At 38.4% G+C, this 24,493-nt stretch overlaps 1 protein-coding gene across 3 annotated transcripts in view; it reads right to left on the reverse strand.

Annotated features, from left to right (window-relative positions):
- The window catches only part of FAT4 (FAT atypical cadherin 4), a 175,151-nt gene extending 150,942 nt beyond the window's left edge, over positions 1–24,209 (reverse strand). For 2 of the 3 annotated variants that reach the window (XM_010338361.2, XM_010338360.2), the window contains exon 1: positions 17,763–24,209. In XM_010338361.2, the coding sequence (XP_010336663.2) occupies positions 17,763–22,937 (5,175 nt within the window). In that variant the 5' untranslated portion in view covers positions 22,938–24,209. The remainder of the gene's footprint in view (positions 1–17,762) is intronic. The other variant, XM_074396930.1, reaches the window with a different exon arrangement.
- Positions 24,210–24,493: the final 284 nt, after the last annotated feature.

A 24,493-nucleotide genomic window follows, 5' to 3' on the forward strand; every position in this document is an offset into this window, starting at 1 on the left:
AGGACTGATAAGCAGCCTCAGACCAAGGTACACTGGAGTCCCTTGGATGAGGCCCAAGGTACACATGCTTTAAGTAAAATGCCATTTAATTACATAGGAATGTAATATTTCATAGAATTCTGAAAACAGAAAAAGAATAAAAGTGAGTATCATTTTCCTGATATTTTTTCTGCATGTGGATTAAAAAAACTGATTTCATTTTTTAGTAAAGTATGCAGACAAAGCCTTATGAAATACCAAAACCAAAAGATCAAACAGGATAAATAATCTTGATTGTGTTGAGATTACAGAAACCAGTTACTGTAATCAGTTGGTGAAACTTTTTTTTAACACAGCAATCTTTTTTTTTTTTTTTTGATTGTACTTTAGGTACTGGGGTACATGTGCAGATTATGCAGGATTGTTGCACAGGTACATATATGGGAATGTGGTTTGCTGCCTCCATTCCCCCTGTCACCTGTATCTGGTATTTCTCCCCATGTTATACCTCCCCACCCCACTGCTGTCCCTCCCTTGGGCCCCCTCATCAGACCCCAGTGTGTGATGCTCCCCTCCCTGTGTCCATGTGTTCTCATTGTTCAACACCCACCTATGAGTGAGAACATGCAGTGTTTGATTTTCTGTTCTTGTGTCAGTTTGCTGAGAATTATGGTTTCCAGATTCATCCATGTCCCTACAAAGGACATGAACTCATTGTTTCTTATGGCTGCATAGTATTCTATGGTGTATATGTGCCACATTTACCTTGTCCAGTCTATCATCAATGGGCATTTGGACTGGTTCCAGGTCTTTGCTATTGTAATCAGTGCCACAATGAACATATGTGTGCATTGTCTATAATAGAACGATTTATAAACCTTCGGGTATATACCCAGTAATGGGATTGCTATCACAGCAATCTTTTAGATTTTCTAGTAATAGTTTATGTGATGTTGTCTTCCAATTGGATTGTTACTTTCCTGAGGACATGGATAAAAGCTGTAAATAAAAGCTATCCTGTTAAAGGTAACTGCTTACTTCTGAACCACGTATATTTGAACTATGTGTATCTGACCTGAACTACCCATATTTGAATCCCCATTAAGAAACACTGTAATTGAATACTGAAATTATAGCTGAGGATGGGAAGGTAGTAAAAAAGGAGAACAAATTATCCACAATAAAAAATAAGAACAAGGTCCCAGTTAATACTTATCCCTTCTAATTCTGAAATCCTTAGTTATTGTCTAAATAACAATATGCAGAACCAAGATTTTAGCAATATAAACATATACACCAAGGCAAATGGCAGAGAAAAAAGCTAATGTCCCTTCTGTTTCCACGTCCATCTTACATTTTAAAACAAACCCAGAAATCCTAAGGAGGTTTAACTCTCTACTGAAACACCCCAAGAAAACCCTCAAACTTGTCTTCATCTAAGAGCAGGGATGAAAGAAGAGGTGTCATTTACATAGTTCTTAATGTTATGTCCTGGCAATCTTGTCTGATCAATGAAAAAATGAGCATATATGCAAATGAAGAAAATGGGAGAGAAATTAATGGATACTTATTCTGGGTGAGTATCATGGGTGTATTTTTAAGTATTATTTCTCAAAGCTGCTCTTGTGAAATAGATTTCACAGAAGAGGCAACTGATACTGTGATACTCTTGTGGAAGACCATTTCCCTAAGTCATGATTATACAAGTCATGTGTGTTTAAATCAAAAGTTCTTACTCATCCCATGTATTCCATAGACTCTCTAAAAGAGTTTTCTTTTTCTTCCCAGATTCCCTAGATTTGAATTTAACAGTCTTTTTATGCTCATCTACTCTTGTGAGGAAAATTTTATATGTAATAACACTAATCCTTAAAGCAACCTCCATATAATCATAAATTGATGTATGTATATGTGTTTTAACTTATGATGTAGTTAGAGTACCAGCTCCATCTTACCCTTTCTTCTATTATTAAATCGACACTAATGATTGACTTGTGGTAAAATATTCTATATTTTCCCTCTCTCAGAGGCATTATTAAAAGTAAAAGTTGATTCATTTAAGTATTTAATTAGGAGACAAGTCTAGGTATATCGATAGAAATGTTCCTTTCAAAGTTAGTTTAACATCTTATTTATTTAGTTAATTATAAGTTCAACCCTTAAAAAATGAATTTTCTGTGTTTCCTAAGTATGCTTTTCCTTTTAATGTGATTAATTAATGGTTAATTTAATATGATTCATTGATGAACTTTGAAGTACGGTTATTACCTCCTTCAAAAAATATTGTTTGCTTATATTTTCCAGTTTAAAAATTCACTATAATCCAAACAAAAAAGAAAGTTCTAGTTATAATATAGATTAGCATTCAAATACTTTTTATTTATATTTATAGCCTTTGCTTTTAATCTCCTTTCTATGAAATTAACAGGCTACGATTTATAACAATTAAAGAGCAGTAAAGTGTGCTGGAAAGAAATAAAGACTTGGAACCAAATGTACTTAAATAGAACTCTACCACAAAACAATATACTGAAAATTTCATGATCCTTGATACTCCATCTACCAAATGGAAATATCATTACTTACCTTATAGAATTGTTGCGATAATTAAATGATATGTTCGTAATGCATCTATTAATAGTATAGTACATGACATTTAAGTTGAAAATCAACAAAAATGAGTTCCCACCTACTACTCTAGTTCTGCCTAAAAGTATTTGTTTTCATAGTTATAGTACAATTAAATTTTTTCTAACATATTGCCTTAACATCAGAATAAATACATTTAAAAAGTGGTACCTTGTTTCATTTCCTCTATTAAAATGCAACTAAGACCCCTTACTCAAAAAAGTACCAGCAGCATGGAGGGTTTCAAAGTAATTTTTCTAGTTCCAGAAATAGAGATCACAAAATTACATTGCTTACCTTGTTCAACTACATTGTTCAATGATCAGACATTGAATATTTAAAAATTTGTCATTACTGCTTAAAATATGATATTAAAATGAAAGAAAGGTCTTTTAGAGCCAAACTATGTTCTGAAGTCTCACTTCTGGAATAGTCATTAATAATACACTTACTCTAACTTTTAACAAAGGTAATATTTTTATTGGTTTCCCTAGGCAGGTGGATTGTATTTAGAATATAACTTCAGTATTTGACACTTATCAAAACATAGTATATAAATTGGAAAATGCTACTCTAGCTTTGCATTATATTAAAATTTAAAATTCTGTAATTTAATTGAAATAAATATATATAAAATCAATGTTTTAAAAATTACAACTGCTTCCCTTTGTTAGCTAATTGCCCTTCTGTGCTTAGGTATGTCTTGTAGTTTACTAGTCACTCATTTAAAAATTATTTTTCTACCTGATACAGTATAACGAATAAAATTACCATGAAGTTATTTTAATGTACTTCCTTAATAATTTCCTTACAACCAAGAAACAGAATTTGTAAGATTGGTTTTGATTTCCAACTATGTGATATCATTAAAAATGTCATCACAATTTTTGTATGAACAGTAGCTATTTACATGACCAGGAGTTGTTTACATTTTTTTATTCATTGCCTTCTGGACCACACAAGGAGTAAATAGCTGAATGTAGCATCAACAAAAGTAAACCAAACAGTCTTTTAGGAAAATATGCATTGCTGTGCGTACTGCACATTTTCCTCACAATACTTACTAAGGAATTGGAATTATCTTTTATTAACTGATATAGGTACTGTGGTTCAGAGGAGTTTCGCTTCTGCCTGAAGGTCACACAGCATGGGAAGTTTAAGCCAGTATTTGAACAAAACTATTCTGTCTCAAATAAATATTTATTTTAGTATTTCACCATGAAAAACACAGATGTACTCAGTATTACAAATAATAAATAAAACTCCTCCATAAAAAAAATAAAATACACATGAAATCCTTTAATGAAGATTTGAAAAATTGACTTTAGGAAACATTGAAGCTATACAAAATGTAAATTATAGTTTTATTTCTTCAAATGTTTATGTATTATAAATTATGTTATTAACTAATAGAATACATTTACTTAGGCCATGTTTTTCTCAAAGAGTACTTGAGGTTTAAGATAGAGACAAGCTAATAAGTAAATGTATAATGTGATACATTTAGTTTTAGACACATATAATAAACAGCACCCTGAGAAAATCACCTCCACTCCTATACTAATATTGCTGCATCACAAAACCACCCTAATCTCCATCATCAGCCTCTACCACTACCATTTTTTTCCAACAAAAATGGATTCTCTTAGTGTATTTTCTCTTGGTTGCTGAGCAACAAAAATTCTTCATGTAAATTTAAACACATTGACAAAGAGAAAACTGCTGAGAAGAAAATACAATAATAGACACCTCTATCAGCTGCAGCCATCTGTGTTCAGTTTGACCCACGTTTTTGGCAAGCTTCTATTGTCCCTCCCATCCAAAGTCATCTTGTCTTACAGAGAATATTCTACTCCCACTTTCTTCATTTTTCAGCAACACAGGGTCAACCAATATTCTAAATCTGCCAGGCTCTGGACTTACAACACTAAAAATTCATTACTTGTAACTAATTACAACCTCAGTGGATACATAAGTTCCCTATTGTCTTATGCAAAGTTATAAAATATTAAGCTGGCATTGCAACACAGGCTGTTCTGTTTCACATTGCTATACTATATATGAATTCACAATTTAATCTTTTTAATAAAAAATTTAGAGTACTATCTTAAAAAAAAGAGACTATGGGTCAACTTTGGTGCAGTTAAAGGATTGTCATACAGCTACTAGTGAGAAAAATTCTACAAACGTGTAAAATAATCAAGTAACATTTAATAACTCTGAATTATGTTCCAAATTTACCATTAGATAGTTAGACATAATCACAATTGGTGTTAGTATTAAAGTAATACATGAAATATATGTCTTGTTTTAAGCAAATCTTCTGAAACTGTCAAAAATCTGAAAATAGTTATAAATTTGAAATTAACATGACAATGGAATTGAATACATTTTATTATTTTTTAATTTGAAGACAGAAGATGCCTAAAAGGTTAAATGCTATTAGCACCTGAGAGGAAGCAATTTCTCAGAATTATGCAAAGGATTTAGAAGCAATGTCATGTAAGAGAAAGGTTATAGCTGTTGGTAGTTCCAGGAACGTTGTAAATGAGGATTAGGGACAGCAGTATGGATGAGATAGGGAGAGGTGCGTGGGGAGAGGTGAGGAGGCATGTGGCAAAGAGCAAGAATTGGGATCCAAAGGCTTCATCCTAAAGCTGTATTTGCATAGCAAAAAAATACTTGTTTTACTTTAAATTCCATGTTTTTGGGGGATGTCTTTGGGAGGATGCTGATGGAGATGTTATTATGAGGAAGCTGTAGCCTCCTTTTCTTACTCCGTGTTTAAGGACTGGAGTCAACACTGAGTATAGATTTGAAAGTAAGAAATTCTAATCTGTGACACTTCTGCCCACTAAGAGTGTTATATGAGTGGGCCACATAACCTTATTGTTTCAGTTTATCATTTCAAAATGAGATGTCAAATGACCGTTCCAGAATTAAAAACCTGAGACCCCCATTCCCATCCTAGAGCTCTGACCTTTATTGGTACTCATTTTTCTAGCCTTAAGATATTAGTAACTCCACCAGAGGAAAAGTTAGAGTAGATGTAATAGTTATTCTTTTATATTTTTAATATCCGAAAATATATGACATTTAAAAATAGTATCAATGTTTCCAATAGCAAATTCTGTTATCTCACAGGATAATTGTTTCTGTTTTTTGAAAACCAGAAACAACCTAAGACACAGATCACTAGAAATTTGTGCTAAGTATTTTATCCACTGCAGCATAGCTTAAAATAAAGGCTCCTCAAGGAGTAAGCTAAAGTTTTACTGAAAACGTCTCTAGTTAGTTTTTCCCTGTGATGTGCTACAGCTATGTTAATATGAAAACCCCCAATAGGGATATTCTTGATGTGATTATAAAATATTAATTCACTTCATGAAATAAAGCTAAATAAAAGTGCTTTACCAATGGAGAATCTCTTTTGATCCATAAATAAATAATTTGCCAGAACTGCACTTTTACAATTTGCCACAAACCCACCCTAAGAGATGTCACATTAAAATGATGCTGAAAATCTGTCCCTGAGCTAGTGAAGATTCCATTAAGAAAATCATCACTTTCAAATAGCTCTGTTTTTGAGCATCTGTGGGACAAATTCTATTAAGTTCCCTGCATTTAGAAAATCTGTATTTCCTTTGTTTACTCTCTGTGTGTTTAGTATTAGAACACCATGACTTATATGACTGACCTTGTTTCTCTGCTTTACTTGGCCTTTAGAAAGCTAAACATAAACTCAGTGAGTTACCTAAACTGCATATATTTGTATGCTAATCTTACATGTTTCAGGATTTTTTTTAGTAACACTTATTTTTCCTACCTAGAGATTCATTTAACTATTGTATCTCTTTGTTGTATATATATTTTTGTGAACTGCTTCAAATTTATTGCAGAATGAAGTCAATGTATAAATAAAAATAAGGAGTAAGTATTTTGACTAAAGAACAAAGAATTGTGTGCTATACAACACTACATCAAGCCGAAGGAAGCCCATCTTCTTTGTGTATTTGCTTATATTGAAAATTTTAGGAAGTAAGAAAGCATTTTTCTTTCCAGGAAAGTGTTTTAATCATTAATTAGGAAACCTTCACTTAAAAAGTTACCAGAATTTATATGTTTTGTAAAAAAGCAATTTTGAAAGAAAGATCGTTTTCTCTTTGTTGAACAAGCCGTTTATCTGAATTAAGAAAACTGCATTATCAGCAAAAAACAATTTATAAATAGGTTCACAAATAAACACACACAATTCCGTGATAGTCAGTATTTTACTAACTTCACTAAAAATTGAGAGATAAATATCCCTCATCTAAATCAGAGATAAAGTTTCAAAATGAGACAAACACTGAATATTCAAATATTCTAATTTGCTTGTTTCCTAAGCAACTAAGCCTTTCAGAAAAGTTTCAGAATACACAAATAACTTCACTTAAGGGGTTATAACTATTACTAAATTATGTCAACAACAATAAAAGAGTAGATGGGAAAATACTATTAACACCAGACTGGGCAGTATGGCTTAATGTCAGGCATGCTGACCAAAGTCATATAAACTTGGGTGCTAATCTAGATTTGTGACCACACAGAAATCATAAAATTATTTGTGTCTTTTCCTTAAAATGAACATAAAAACACTTAACTTCCTTACAGACTTGTTGAGGACATTGAGAAAGAAAGAAAGAAAAAAGAATGGTATGCTAAAATACTTTAGAAATAGAAAGGTATTTTCTTAAATATTAACAGTCTTTTGCAGATCTATATTATGGGAAAGAAAGGGAAGAGCACTAATAAACTTTATTGAGTGCCATTGTTTTTCTCACAAGAAGCTATGAAGTAGGCACTATCATTACCATTATACAAATGAGGAAAGTAAGATTCTGAGAGTAGCTGTGACAACATCTGAATCAAGCTTCTCTCAAACCAAGAGCATGAATTCTGTCAACTAAACTTAAGGCAAGAGGGATTGTTCAGCAGTATTTTCTTTGCTGCATGTTAAAATTAAGTTCACTGATACTAGTGATGTGAAATGTTGAACAAGGATGGTAAATTAGAAAAAAGGAATGACAGTAATTAAAGTTATCAATATTAAAAGTAATAATGTTTTAAAGCTTCTATGTATTCACCTTTTTGCTAATGAACAACATGGTTTACAATAACTTAAGATCTGATCTCTAAAGCAAAATTAGGTAAGTTTGAAGGAAATGAGAAGACATGAGGTGGTGTAGCCTACATTGTGATATATATTTTCTGAAATGTTCTACTTTACTGAAACATCTATAAAATAAGCATTAGTAGTCCCACCATTCTTCAAAGACACCATAAAGGTTTCTGAAGTTTGGGTTACGGGCCCATAGCCAATCAAATTATGTAGCCACTGTCTTTATATCAAGGAAAATCAGTCTTTTCCAATCAGTTAACTTCACTAATTTCACAAGAGGTTCTACAGTCTTGGCTTAGGAGATGAAAAATGACTCCCTTACTTAGCCTGCATCACTGGTTGAGCTTCTGGAGCTTAAGCAGCATATTTGCAGCATTATCAACAATAATTCCTTAGTTTATCAATGATTTACTGAGCATCTGCCTTGAGCCAGAAACACTGAAGGTACTGTCCATATAGCAGAAACAGATGAAAACCTTTCCCCTCATGGAACATATTTCCTAAAGAGAAGACACACCATAAACAGAATAAAGAAGTAACATATGTGTTATATCAGGTGATGATAAGAAATAAGGAGAAACAAAGGAAGGAAAGAGCACAAGAAAGACTGGAGGGAAGAAGGACTTTGCAAGGTGATTCTGAGAAATGATGTGGGGAAAGTAAAGAAGGGAGCAGTCCAGGCCAGAGTCGGTGTAAAGACTATAAGAAGGGGTGCCTCAGGCTGGGGCCTGCACTTCTGGTGATTGCTGAGCAAGTTCAAGTAAGGGGAGCCGGGAAAATGAGGTCCAGAGAGTAACTGATAAGAGCAGTAAAGTAGGGTCTTAAGAGTCACTGTGAGAATTTGACTTTTACTATAAGTAAAATGGGAAGCTTTGGGGAAAATGAAATGATCTAAAACATCACTCACACTCTGGCTGCTAGACTAAACTGAAGGGGCTAAGAACAGAAGCAGAGATGCCAGTTCATTCATTCATTCATTCATTCAGCCATTCCACAGAAACTTATTTTGTGTCTACCATGTTTGTTCCAAGTAATGTTCTAGACTCTTGAGATATGTTAGGTAACATAGCAGATAAATATATCTGCCCTTGTAGAAATTCGTTCCAGTGGGAAGAAGACAAATCAAACAATAATCAACATTATTAAAAAATCAATAAATTATATCACTCACTCCCACCCTTATACATATATACTGCTCATATTTTATATAAAGAAATGATATTGGTTGAGCTCCTCAGTGAAATAGATGAAAAAGAGAAAAAAAATCAAGAACTAATTCCAGGGGCATTCCAACATTTAACATCCGGGGAGATAAGTAGAAATTGGTGAAGGAGGCTACTAAGTCTTACTGAATCAGAAGATAAAAAAATGCCACAAGGCAATGGCAGTCAGGCAGCATAATGGGATGGTTACAATAATAATTCATTAAAGGAAAATTTAACCTAATTTGCAATGTGAGATAGCAACAAATACTTGAAGCATGGGAGGTTGTTTTTCAGATTAACATGTGGAGGGAAGAATGTTCTATGCAAAAGGAAGAGCCAAGACAAGCTGATATGTGCCTAGAAAGTTCTGAGAATAGAAAGAAGCCAGTATAGGTAAATCCAAGTAAGAGAAAAGAACAGTAGGAACACTGTCAGAGATCAATAAGATGTCTTCAATAATCCCAGGGGATAATGATGGTGTCTTAGACCAAGTTAATAATAGTGAGCATGATGAGAAATGATCATAGCAAAGTGAAATACTTTGAAGAGAGAGCCGAAAAGATCAACTGACAGGTTGTATGTAGGGGGAGAAAGAAAGTTAGGAGTCAAAGATGACTCTAAGATTTTTGACCTGAACAGTCAGAAGCTTGGAATTGCCATCAACTGAAAAGAAGATGGCTGAAGACGGACTATTCATGCATTGGGGAGAATATCCACAGCTCAGATTTAGAAATGTCAATTTAAAACATCCATTAGGAAGCTAATCAATGAATAAGTGATTGGTTATATGAATATAGGATTCAGAAAAGACATATGGGCTAGAGACAAAATTTTGGAGTCATCAGTGTATATATGTCATTTGATATTATAAGATTGAGATCCTCAAGGGAATGAGTATACACTGAAAAGAGAAGAATTTCAAGAACTGATTGTAGGGATATTTGAGGACATGGCGAGATGCTTGTGAAAGAAGCTGAGAGGTGACCGGTCCAAAAAATAAGAAAAGGTGAAAGTCACAGAATATGATGACTTGGAAGCAAACTGAATAAAGCATTTAACAGAAGTAACATCCACTAGATCAAATATTTTTTAGATTAGATACAATGAGCACTGAGAAAGGCCACTAGATCCAGCAACGTGCTCATCATCATGGCCTCAGTAAGAGCAATTTCACTGGAGTGGCAGGAGCCAAGCCTGATGGAAGTAGATTTAAGAGATCATGAGGAAAGAATGCAAGTACATGCAACTCTTTCAAAAAATTTAGCTGAAAACGGAAGAAAATAAACAAGTAATTGAAAGAATGGAAATATCTTCCTGCCTTGAGTTTTAGAAAGCAAAATGAAGAACTAACAGATTATAGTTTAATCAAGATGACAAAGATTAATAGGGACCTAAACAAAGATTGTTAGGGACCTAAAGTAATCCGACTACTGGTTCATCACCGAAATTTCATTCTATATTTTTTCAATAATTAACATAAAAATATAGAAATAGGAAAAGAACTTTTTACATGGTAAAATTATGTCTACAAGAGTATAGAAACAGTCATTCTTATAACAAGTAGCATTAGTTAGTGGTATGTTGGAACTAAATGCACAGATGTTAGAGGCAGACTGCTGGGTTTAAATCCTGCTTCCCATAAACCAACTCCATAAGCAACCTCCATGAGCCTCAGTATTCCCATTTTTCAAATGATGATACGTTGTATCTACCTCTAGAACCATGACAAAAGCAAGACAGCACCTGGCAAGACTGTTTACCAGTGTCTAACAATAATATAAGCACTTTATATAAATTAGAATCTATGAATGATAAAAAGCCTTAGAAAAATGTCAGATAATCTGTAAAAATCATCAAAAACGCCATTTGTTCTCACCTGCCAGTAGCAAAGCATGTTTCAAAACATCTTTCAATATTGCTTCAAGCCTTAAAATTCTTTGGTTTTTACTCACTGATTTTTTCTTAAAAATGCATACATATCTGGAAACCAAATAAGACTGTGGTCCCATAATCAATTCTTAATTATCATTTATAAATTATCTGCCAATTAGATTGTTTCCTCTTCATGACTTTATTGTCCAATTTTGTCTCAGGATATTAACAGAAAGGAAAAGCCAACAGTCTTTGTACAATGGAGGCATACACGTTAATATATAATTACATGTGTGTATTTCATACAGAACATTTGTTTAGTATTTTCACCTGTCTGCATTCCTATACTCTCCTTCTCAGTCAACATACTATTAAAATGGCTACTCTTGTCACAGACTTCATAAAGCTTGAAATCATTAGAAAATATTTACCATAGTCTATATTGGACACTTTCTATTCATCTTGGCCCATATTCCTTGCCAGTTATTCTTTTCCTATTTCCACTCATGAGTGCCTAATTCAGAATACTGCCTTTTTGGGTATTATAAAGAGCTGGGCCTAGATTTATTAATTCTTGAAACACAGAACCCAACTCAGGGCCTAGGCAGTTTGCTACCGTCACTAATGCAGCAGTCCCTCACAACTAATGAGGTTCTTTGGCAGTTTTTCATTCGAATGATGACAAAGTGCAAGCTTCAGACAATGCAATGAAAAATGGATTCCACAAAATTCTAAGTCAATAACTATTTTTCACAACTATTCCTAGAGTAGATTCCTCAAAATTGAATAAAACAGAAAAGAATTAAAATCATAGGGTCTTAATAAACACATAAATGTAATAATAAACAGTGAATTGATTAGAAGATGAGTTATGTCTATAGAAATCCAGCAGTAGGAGTAAATCAAACATCCTAAAGATATATAAAATCCGCAGCATGAACATAATAAGCCATCAATAATCCTGTTTGTGATACACATTCGTACCTGTCTTAAAAATTTATAAAGCCCTTTAATTCACAGCATGTTGTTGAATACATTTAAAAACATACCAATGGGGAAGAAACGAAATCAGAAAATTTATCCCAGGCTGTTTTTTAAGGAAACACTCTTGACATCAAACATATAGGAAGCAGTAAAATGTTTTCCTCTTTAAAAGAATCGTCACATTCCATCCACTCCAGCCCCATCATTATTCCAAAGAAGATGAAGAATTATCATCTGAAAATTCAAAAATAGATTCTCCACCTTCTTAAACTGCAGTGACTGCTTCCCAAGTGAACAGTGCTGTAGGTTAGGAGAGGCCCCCTCATCTACCTGTGCTCTCCATTTGTCTTCAGCTCCCTTCTCTCATAGTCTCACCTCCTTCCCTGCTCTAGAAACTCTTGGAAGTGTTCCAAATTCAATTTAGGCTCCTTGCTACTACCACTAACTGACCCATAGGAATGTAACTGATCTGCCGAGGGCCTTAACTGAGGTAGGCAAAAATTGTTTCCCTTTATTTCACACAATACATAACAATACTGCTTTTTTTTTTTTTTCTTAAGATAGAGTCTAGTTCTGTCACCCAGCCTGGAGTGCAATGGCATGATCTCAGCTCACTGCAGCCTCCACCTAGAGGGCTCAAGTGATTCTCATGTCCTAGCCTCCCAAGTAGCTGGGACTACCAGCATGTACCACCACGTCCGGCTAATTTTTGTATTTTTAGTAGAGATGGGGTTTCACCATGTTGCCCAGGCTGGTCTTGAACTCCTGGCTTCAAAGAATCATCTGCCTCAACCTCTCATTTAAGGTGTGAGCCACTGCACCTGGCCTTAAATGCATTTTAAACAACAAACGAGAGTGAAATCAAAGTTACTAAAAGGCATACACATATGCTCACAGCTATTATAGGACAAAGAGCTTTTCTCTTAAACAAAACCACAGATTGACCTAGTTTGATAGAAGAATAGGTATGAGGATGTATTCTGAAGTTATTCAAGTCTGGATATGGTTTTATTTATATATATATGAACTTAAGCAATTTATTTAACTTATCTGAGACTCAGTTTCCATAGATATGAAATGCAAATGATATTAGTATTGTATGGGTTAAAGACCCTAAAAATGTACATATGATTATGCACTTACCACTATGACCAAACATCCCAATATTCAATAAATTTTATAATAGTAATAGTTATTATTATTATATATATAGCTCTCTTGTCTATATCCTGCTTGCGAGAGTTAATACACAAGATATACAGACATTTAATCTAAGGTGCACTAACTCTGATTCTAAACCCTGTGGAAGAAAATCATTTCTAACACTTGTATCCAGAACTGACCTCACAAATGTCTCCATTATTTATCTTGGAAATCTTCATAGTTTCTTGTGAAAATAAATTAATTTATTACCAGATTGCTAAAATTCATTTGCAATCAATAATGAATCATAGTCCATTTGCCTAATATTCCAAACATACTTCTAATATATTATTTCAAGTGGCTATCATGGACCTCTAAGTAAATCAGAGACCCATTTAAGGAGCCCTGGGAAATCAAAACTGTTTTCATGATAATGCAAACCATCCTCTGCCTTTGTACACTGTGTTGGCATTTATGCTAAAGGTGAAAAAGCAATGGTGGGTAAAACTGCAGGTACTTTAGCACCAATCAAAGCAGTAGATCCAAAACATTTTAGCAGTAATTGTGTTCTTCACTGCCAGGTCCTCACAATAAAACAAACAAACAAATAATATTTCATTTAAAAAAGCAAAGAAATTTTCTTGAGAAAACAGGAAAATTATTAATTTGGTTAAACGTAGACTCAACTTTGATGTCTTTTCAATATCCTGTGTGACGCAGAGCAATATGTGCACAAAGACCCATTTCTCTGTACCTACGTATTGTGGTTGTCTCAAAGAAAACATGTGTGTAATTGAGTTGTAACGTGAACCAGCCACTTGATTTGTGGAATGCCATTTTACTTGAAAGAACAACTGGGTTTTTTTTTTAAGTATTTGAGTATGCAAAATCTTTTATTTTTATCATGAACAAAGAAAGCCAGACACTTCAAGGAAAACAACAATATATGTTACTAACAGTAAAACTTGAGCTTTCAAATAAAAATTCAAATTTGGTAAATTTCTAACCATCACCAACAAATTGAGAGTCAAATATTTAAGGACTTGTCTGATAAATTCCCTATCAGCTACACCAATAATTTCTAAATGATCAATGCCTGATATTTCTAAATCAGGAATAGGTAAAAGATTCATTAAGAATGAAAGATCAATGTATTTTCATGTAACAGAGTGTGAAAGTTTGCTAACAGGGCTTCATATTGCACACTGCAAGTAAGTCTTAAGAAACTGCCACTGTGGACTTGTGTAATATACAAACTATTTCTGTATTATTCAACTCAAAATATCTGTGTAAGGATGGATTCTTTTTGTATATTTTAGGCAAAAAGAAGACAATATATTGCAATGTATTACCCAAGAAGATTTGTGAATTCAGCTATATTCTACTAAGCTAGGCATTAAAGAGATTTGTAAAAATATAAAACCATGCCATTCTTTAATTTTTTAATTTGAAAAAAAAGTTTTTAAATAAGATAAAAATGTTTTATGTTTAAAATATATTGTAGTTTTAAGATTAATTAACAAATATTTTAAACTCCCTCAGTTTTACAGTTAAAAATGGTAAGTATCAATAGATAAGACACCCTTATACAAAGCCTCCAGGGGTGTCCTTGACAATTCTTAAGAGCATAAATGGGTCCTGGGAGTAGCAAGTTTGAGAATTGTGGCCTGGTAACTACCTGTATGCATAACATTGCTTCCTTTCATTTAAACACTAAGCTCCATATCAATCAGAACCCCCACCTAAATTCTTCTTTCCTTGTGAGTTTCCTGACAGTTATCAGTTCATTTGTAAAGTAGAGATAATTATTATGTTCTGACCTGAGTTCAATTAATGAGCAGCATCAGATTTATTAACTCCCTTCATTTTTCTCAGCTTTTCTCTGGTGATTTATTCCTAAGAAACAAAGATATATATTCTGATCTTAGGTCTTCCATCATCTCATTCAGCAAACATGTATGGAGCATCTACTATACATCAGGTAATATACTAGGCTCTGAAATAACAAAGACCAATAAAACAAAGCGCCTGACCATCATGAGGTCCAATCAAGTTCCTAAGTTGCATGCTCCTATGTAATACACATTAAAAGATAAATGCTTACTGAAGTACACATATCTATTTCTAGATGAACCTAAAGAAATGGCACAAACTTTACATGACCTATTCTAACATAATCAAGACTATCTAAGCTCTTCTGAGGACATAAAAAGACAAAGTAAAAAGGTAATTAATTTTGTGTCTATAACTCAAACACAGTCTTTCAATGACATCACAACTAATGCCAAGTCTTTGGATATAATAAGTAGGGTAAGTAAAAGTGTATAACTGGACAAATCTTTGGAATGAACAACATCAGAATCACAGTCCTTAGCCTCTCACCCCAAATGTCAGAGTTAGAAAAAAAATGCAGATGAAATTGTTTCTCTTTTACCCGCTGACTCTCTTCCTACCCATGGAATGTGATCAGCCATGACTCTGTCAGAAACCTGAGTAAGCAACCCAGACTCATATCAGTGAACATGAATAAATTTTTTAAATTCACTGGACAAAGTCCAATTAAACAAACAATTTAAAAATCACCTTTGATAACAAAAGGAAATGTGTAACTTCTTTTTGCATAATCACAGTAAATCAATTGTTTGAGTAGAAAAAAGGATACTTTATTGTATATACTTGAAAAATCCAACCAATAATAATATGAAATTCTAGCTTGCAACCACTGCATTCAATATTCTTTGGAGAAACACATTTGCTTTTCATTTTCAAACTGGCTGGATCTTGAGAACTCAAATTTGGTTTACAGTTTCAGCACTTAAGTTCACAGAAGATATGCTGACTTTTTTTAATTAAAAAAAAAATCATCATATTGAATTATCCCCAGCTTTTAAATGAATAGAATCTAATAAGTATAAATAACAACTTTTCATATTGGTGTTACTTGATTTATAAGAAATAATAAACATATCATCCCCTAATAATAACAAATTACTTATAAATATTATTTTAATCTTCTTACCTATTGCAGAGGCTGCACTATTTAATACTTTTATACTAAGCCAATCTTTGCATATCTAATGGGTAAATAAAAAGACATAATAAATCTAATGATAAAACTGAACATTTATTCTCATTCACCACAGTAGTCTAATAAAATATACCACACTGAACCAAACAACAATACCTAATACATAATCTGTTTTACAGTTTAACAAATTCATCTAAAGTCTGAAATGACTTAATTGCCTGCCTTCAATCAAATTTTGGTTTTCAAACTAATCAAATATCTTCATCTAAGAATTAATTCCAGAGAAGAAAGGGAGAGAGACACGATTGTGGGTTTAGAAGATGGATAACTTCAAATCAAAAACAATTACATACAAATCATGACCTGGGCAAAACCAAATAGCTCAACATAAAATCCCTATATTAAAATATTTTAAAAAAATAATTAGCTAAAAGAGGATATTTGGCTTAGAAATCCTTTCAGTGCTATGTATGTAAGATAAAACTGAAGTCCCCTCAGAATTGTATCTCAATGAAGAATTAGATCTCTAATTAATATGGTCATGAATGTTCTGCCCCATCCATAGATAGATATAACCAACTATTATGAAAACAAATCACAGAGAATACAAAAATATATAATAGTAACATATTATCATTTAGCATAAAGAAAAATAAATACCCACCTCCTCCCCAACCCCCCCAAAAAATGAAGCAAGAAAACAAACACATGAGCCTCAATTTCACTAGCGTGTTGTGTGTGGGTCACTGCCAAGTGTCACAAACTACATTTGATGTTTGTGTTTTTGGCTGAGTGACACTAGAATGTCTTTGAGGAGCCTGGGAAGGGAAAGAATGAACTTAGAAACAGCAAATGAGAGTTTTCTGGAGTATAGCTATATCATTTCTAGTTGATTATCAAAATAACATCGAAAGTAGTTCAATTTAAGAGCAAATCAATGATACAAGGAGGTAGCAGCCTAAAATACACTCCAGGGAAGGGTGAGCTTGGAATTCTTTTGGCTTATGCTATGAAACACTAATCTTACCCACCAACATACAGAACAACATGTCTCTATCCCATGGCATTGAACTCAGTATTGTCAAGAAACAGCCCCTAGTCTCTGATCATTCACAGCATGTTGCATGCCTTAATTTAAGAGGGAAAAGGAAGGATTATCCTAAGTCAGAATACAGTGTCTAAAATGCTAGGGCAGAAGAAATCAGGAATCTTCCAAACCTTGGCTCAGCACATTAAAATTAGTCACTGTCTATAAAGAAACTGCTAAGACTGCTGAGGATGTGAAAGTTAATACTGTCCTGGTGTATATTGTCAGTCCATCTTCCATGTCACCCTGGCTGAAGAGCTTTGGTACAATACTTATTTCTACCAAAGGTCTTCATTTTGGAATAGGTCTTAATTCTGAAAGTGCCCATCTTCTAGTAGACTTCCTTGCTGAGTGGTATGTAGATGACCCCAATAATTTAGCTTAGATAAATAGATTTTTTCTACTCTGGAATGGCTAAAGATTTCTCCTTAGCCTTATACATTTTATTGCTATGTGGTAAAGTGAAAAGAAAGTTGATCGTTTAGTTGCAACCAAGATTAAAACTAAATTTTTTGTAATTCTCTGTTAATCTTTCTGACAGAACAGTTTTAGGTATTTCTGTTCATAAATTCAACAATAAACTATGAAGGCAAACAATTATAGAGAGTAAATATAAAGAGGATGATCTTTCTAAAAAGCACATCAACAAATAATAAATGACTACAAAATCATTACCTCTGCTCTCTGTGTTCTGGGAAAAGCAGTTGATTTTTCTATGGCATAAACATCCACCAGGTAAAGACATGCTCCTTGCTCCCGGTCCAGAATGGCTGCAGTCTGAATTATACCAGTATGTCGTCCAATAGTAAAGAGGCGTCCAACAGTTTTTTCTTCACAACGAACTGAAACAATATAATATTCCACTGGGGCTTCAGATCCTCTGGGGCTAGCTGCTTCTATTGATATCACGTTCGTGCCAATAGGTTCTCCTTCCTTCAAAATAGTTATATATTTGGGTTGAGTAAAAACAGGTCCATCAAGGCCCTGAAGAATGACGGTCAGTTCAGTGGTTGATTTCCTCCTTTCAGGCCCAAGGTCTGTTGCTGAAACTATGAGATTGTAGATCAACTGTGAAGGCACCAGCGCTGAAGCCACTCTCAAGTCTCCACTATAACGATCAACAATGAAGGTGTCTGTGTCCCCATTGATGATCTCATACTCTACTTCTCCATTAGCACCTTCGTCTGGGTCAGCAGCCATAATTGTTGTCAGAACAGAACCAATTACAGCTGAAGGGTCTGCAGCAAGGGCGTTTTGTGATATAAACATTGGGACATTGTCATTGAGGTCTGTAACCAAAATGGTCACGTTCTTCAAAGCATATCGTCTAGTTTCTATTGGCACAGCTTGATCATTGGCTTTTACAGTTAACTCAAAGAGATTAGCAAATTCCCGATCTATTTCAGCATTAGTATATATAGTCCCTTTGACTTCATCTATGGTAAAGTGGTTGCCTCTTGGCATCTGTTGAATGATTGTGTAGGATAGTTGCCCATTAATGTCTGCATCAGGGTCATGTGCAGTCACTGAAATGACAGATGTACCAATGGGAATGTTCTCAACAATAGACTTGAAAATATCTCCAGGAGGAAAGCTAGGAGGATTGTCATTAAAGTCCCTCACGTGAATAACCACTGACATTGTAGATGAACGAGGAGGTCTTCCTTGGTCTTTTGCTGTTATATTTAATTTATACAAAGACTGTGTTTCAAAGTCCAATTTTTTGGCAAGAAAAATACTCCCAGTGTTTGGGCTAATGCTAAAAGTTCCGTGGTTGTTAGTCCCAGTAATACTGTAATGTAAATCAGCATTGTCACCTGAATCGGAATCAGTTGCAGTAACAGAGGACACGAGTTCACCAATTCTCATGTTTTCCAAAACATCAACAAAGAGTGTTGTCTTAGGAAAAGAAGGGGTATTGTCATTTTCATCTAAAATATCAATATTTAAAGTACATGTTGAATTGAGGGAGATTGTCCCTGAATCCACCGCTTCAATTACAAGGGAATAGGTAGATGTTGCTTCATAATCTAATTTGCCAATTAGTGCTACCTGACCAGAGGTACTGTCGATAGCAAACTGTCTTTCTTCATTTCCTTTTATTATAGAATAGTGAATAAGTCCATTATTACCTTCATCAACATCTGAGGCAGATACTCTTAAAACTTGTGTCAGATTGGCTGCTGACTCTGATATTGTAGCTTGGTAAAAGTCTTTTAAAAATTTGGGAGCATTATCATTTATATCCTTCATGTAAACATGTACAGTGGCCTGATCCTTGAGAGGCTGAGGGAGCCCCTGATCTGTTGCTATGACTGTAAAGGTAAACACTGCAGTCCCTCTCCGCCTCATAAGAGATTCCCTGTCAAACTGATGCGTATTTGTAATTTCCCCACTGATAGCATGCAACTCAAAATCTGGCTGCACCATTTCAAAAGAATACCTTACTTCTCCATTTGGCCCAAAGTCTTTATCTACAGCACTGACTTTGCCCACAAATGACCCAGCCCTTTGCTCTTCTTCAAAGTAAAATGTGTAATTGGTACTGTTAAAAAGAGGTCTGTTATCATTTACATCTTCTAAAATTACAGTAACATTCACAGTAGCACTAAGGGGTTCCACAGCTCTGTCAGAAGCAACAACCATTAAAACATATCTGTCTTGAAGTTCACGGTCCAGTTCACTTTTTATATACAATTGACCATCTGGGAATATGCCAAAAGCATCCCCTGTATTTCCTTCAGCAATGGCATATGCAATTTCACCATTGGCTCCTGAATCCTTATCAGAAGCTTGTACTTTAAAGAATCGAGAATTCACAGGTTCTGATTCAGAAAGGGTGACCTCATAAGAAAGTTGGTCAAACACTGGTGAATTGTCATTTACATCATGGACATAAACTGTTAGGATGACACTAGAGGAGAGCTGTGGGACACCCATATCAGATGCCAAGATCTCTATTTGGTAGGAGCCAGCATGAACATCCAGGGGCCCAAGCAGACTAATAGTGCCATTCTTTTCATTGATAGCAAACAGGTTCTTGGGGTTTTGCTTCAGACTGTAGAGTACCATGCCATTGACACCTTCATCAGGATCCACAGCTTTGGCCTGGAAAATGCTATGACCTGCCTGCCAATTCTCCACCACATTTACACTCTCTATTGCCTGAAGGAAATGGGGAGAGTTGTCATTCAAATCCTTAACTGTTATGTTAACCACAGTGTCTCCAGTCACTGTGCCCCCACTGGCCACTACTTTCAGCTGATAAAAGGATTGCTCTTCTCTATCAATCACATTTGCTGTGGTAAGCTGCCCAGTGACCTGGTTAATAGCAAACATACCTTTCTGATCCCCAGTAGTAATGAGATAAGTGATGTTGGAATTGAGATCCATGGTGGATGCAGACACACTACCCACATGATATCCCAGAGCCACGTTCTCAAAAACCACAAAGCTGTAGGCAACCTGGCTGAATACAGGTGGGTTGTCTTGAGTGTCCAGTACAGTGATGGTTACTATTGCCTGGTTGGGAGACTGTAAGTTGCCACCATCAGTAGCTACTATTTGCAACTGATAAGCTGTTTTTTCTTCCCTGTCTAGGGCCATTCTTGTAGAAATAACCCCGCTCTGAGCATTGACCTGAAACCGAGACCTGTCCCCAGCAGATATACTATATTTGACAGTACCATTGGTACCCAAGTCTGGGTCAGTGGCAGACACAGTCGTGATGTAGCTACCTCCAGGCTCATTCTCCTTAATATGAGCAAAGTATTGGACCGGGTAGAACACAGGGCTGTTATCATTTATATCCAGGAGACTCACATTTATGCGAGCCATTGATGACTGGGGAGGGGAGCCCATATCTGTGGCCAGAACCAACAGGGAATAGAAGGCTTGATCTTCTCTGTCCAAGGAGGAAATAGTACTCAGCCTCCCAGACACTGGATCTAGACGGAAGGACCTCCGGTCAGTCTCTGCCTCTTGTAAGGAGAAGCGCACTGTTCCATTGTCACCCAGGTCCCCGTCAGTTGCCCTGAGCACCAGCAGTTCTGTCCCTGTTGGGGCATTCTCAACCACAGACACATCATACCCTTCTGGCTGGTTAAATACTGGCTTTTCATCATTCACATCTAGGAGAGTTACTACAAGCTGGGCATAGGACACCTTGGGGTGAACTCCCTGGTCCCGGGCACTTATATTCAGTACAATCTGGGAAGCAAGTTCACGGTCCAGGCCCCCAGCAGCCCCAGTGGTCACCAGGCCGCTATGTTCACTGATATGGAACCATCCCAGTCCATTGCCAGAGACGATGCTGTAACGCAGATTCGCATTGAGACCAGAATCGCCATCAGTGGCAGATACCCCACTCACATAGCTTCCTGGAGGCGCCTCCTCGCTCAGGTTCACTCTGTACACTTGCTGTGAAAAGACAGGAGGGTGGTCATTGATGTCATTGACAAAAATCACCAGGCTTGCCACAGAAGAGCGCGCCTGAACTGCTGCGGCAGGGGGCGCCCCGTAGTTATCAGAGACGGAAACTGTGAGGTTGTAGGAAGGGATGCGCTCGCGGTCCAAGGCGCTGGCCACCTTAATTAGGCTCAGGTTCGGCACTTTGCTGCTTTGCACTTCGAAGTGGCGCTGCTCATTGCCCCCGAGAATTTGCACGGAGATATTCCCGTTGGCCGCGGGAGAATCTGCGTCCGTCACGGTGAGCAGAGCCACCACGGTACCCACTTGAGCGTTCTCATCCACCGAGGCGTAGCGCGAGGTGGCCGGGAAGTAGCGGAACTTCACTACCGGGTCATTGTCATTCACGTCCAGCAGCTGAATCAGCGCCTCGGCGCGCCCAGTGAGGGAAGGCACGCCTCTGTCCATCGCCTGCACCGTAAGCGAGTACTGGCGCCGGGCTTCGAAGTCCAGGGGCTCCCGCACCGTGATAAGCCCCGTCTCGGGGTCCATTTGGAAGGGGGTCCCCTCGTCCTGCAGCCGATAGCGGATGTCCGCGTTGGTGCCCTCGTCCGCGTCCGCCGCCGCCACCTGGAGGACGCTGGAGCCCACAACCGCGTCCTCAGGCACCCCCGCCTGGTAGTGAGAACTGCCAAAAACCGGGGGGTTGTCATTAATGTCTTGCACGGTCACGTTTACCTGAAGGTAGCCCCGCCGCTTCGGCTCACCCTTGTCCTCCACCTCAACCAGGAGCTGGTACTGCGGAGTGACCTCGCGGTCCAGCCCGCCCTTGGACACCAGATGCAGGAACGCTCCCTCGCCGCTCGGGTTCAAGGTGATGTCCAGACGGAAGCGGCCCGCCTCGTTGCCGCGGATGATGCGGTAGGAGCGGTGGTCCACACCGTTTGAGCCGATGTCCGAGTCGGTGGCGGTGTCTAAGATGACTTGGCGCCCGCTGCTACTGTCTTCCTTAAAAGTGACCACGATGGAGGGGTCCGGGAAAACCGGGGCGTTGTCATTGAGGTCCCGCACCAGCACTCGCACTTCGGTGGGGTACGTGGGTGCGCTGGAAAGGACCACCAGGTTGATCACGTCGCTGGGCAGGCTCTCGCGGTCGATGGTGGCGGTGGTGTACAGGGCTCCGGTGGTACTGTTTATGGCAAACAGGGCGTGGCTTTCGCTGAGCCTGTAGGTGAATCCGGGGCGCGTCTGGATGGTGCCTACCAGAGTGCCTGGAGGTTGCTCTTCCAGCACTTGGAACACCTGGCGCTGCTCGGCCCCGTGGACCCAGGCCTGCCCCGGAAGCAATGACAGCAGCCAAAACACTCGAAGCAGCTGAGACACTGATAGAGTGTGCAACGGGAGCCACGGGCGGCCAGTAGCCCTGTCTGCTGCTAAGTCCATGGTCCTGGCTCCCTAAAACGATGTGATAAAGAGAAGGAAGGGGTGAAGCAAACGAATGATATTTACAGGGATTGAGGAGCGCCAGCAAAGGTTCAGCCGACGGCTTGGTCTGAGACCTCTGCTATTTCAAAGACCCTCCAATCCAGCAAAAGCAAGTAGCACCAGCAAAAGACTCTAGGTAGCCAGTTGGACGCGGAGTGCAAGAGAGATGCTGTGGCGAAAAGCGGCAGGGCATTCCGCGGGACACTCCTGTGAGCTGGCCTCCCAGAAAAGTTTCTCAAACCTCTTATATATTCCCCCTTTTACTTTGTTTTCGAATCCAGATAGTCTGAGCGTTTTCACCCGGGTGGATGAGAGTTGGAAGAAGTTGCCTGTATTTAAGGTATATGAGGAATCATTGCAAAGAACTGTCTTCAGAAACTTTAGAACTTACCCGCCGCGAAGAACGTGAAGAGGGAGGCACAAACGTCCAAGCACAACTGCGCACCGGGAAAGCGGTGTTGGGGAACCGGGAGAATCGAATTCCTTTCCCAAAAGCTGGAGGCGATGAAATTCCTGGAGTCCCCACTCCTCAAAATCTGGGCTGCAACGCCCCTCCGACAGGGCTCCGGCAGTGGCCGAGGAGGCCCCGGCGGCGGCGTCTGCGCGCAGGCGGCTCGGGAACCGCGTTCCAGGCGCTAGCGTTCGCGCCCTGGCTCCGGGACCCGGGAGCGCTCAGCTCTGCCCCTTCCCTTCCAGCGGCCGCCGCCGCCGCCGCCGCCCCTGCTGCGGCTTCAAGCCCGAGGTCCCGCACAAACAACAGCCAGGGCTCCTCGGCATTTTTCACCTCCGCCCGGGCGCCTGCCTACCCATGATTTGTACATCCAGGTCGAGCGCAGTCCCCCTTTCCTGTCGGCCTCGCAGGGGTCGGGCAGGAGCAGCATGCGGTCCCCGAGTCGCCCTCCCCTCACCATGCCAGGGGGGTCGTCCTCCGGCGGCCGCAGCCAGAAGCCCACCGGAGCGCGCCTCGCCCCTGCCCTCGCTATCTCTGCTTTTATTGTCCCGTGTCAGTTTCACTTTGTAATCCACAAGGCTTTTTGTTTGGGGCGGGGGGTGGTCGGTGCCTCTCTCTCCTTCACCGTCGGCGGGGGAGGCGGCCGAGTCGGCGCTGGGCTGTGGTGGCGCCCTCCGCAGCTCCGGACGGCGCCTGTCAGCGCTCTGCCTCTCGCGGGCCGGGGCCGAAGGTTGGACCGCGGCGGAGCCAGGGCTCCGCGAGCCCCTCGCCACCTCCCGCCCGGTCCCTCACACTCTCCCCGCCCCTTCCCCGCCGTACTTCCAGCACACGCACACACACGCGCGCACACACACACACGCGCGCACACGCGCACACACACACACACACGCGCGCGCGCACACACGCAGACACACACGCACAGCGCGTCGCCGAAACACAAACAGAGGGGGAGGGAAGACCGCGAGCTGGAGCTGCGCTCAGAAACTTTGCTCGCCACTCATGGATCCCCGCACTTTAGTTCCCCCGGACTCCCCCGGGCTCCCGGTCCTGTCACCTTCTGCCC

The sequence above is a fragment of the Saimiri boliviensis genome, chromosome 3 (genome assembly GCF_048565385.1).
Source record: "Saimiri boliviensis isolate mSaiBol1 chromosome 3, mSaiBol1.pri, whole genome shotgun sequence".
Taxonomy (NCBI): domain Eukaryota; kingdom Metazoa; phylum Chordata; class Mammalia; order Primates; family Cebidae; genus Saimiri; species Saimiri boliviensis.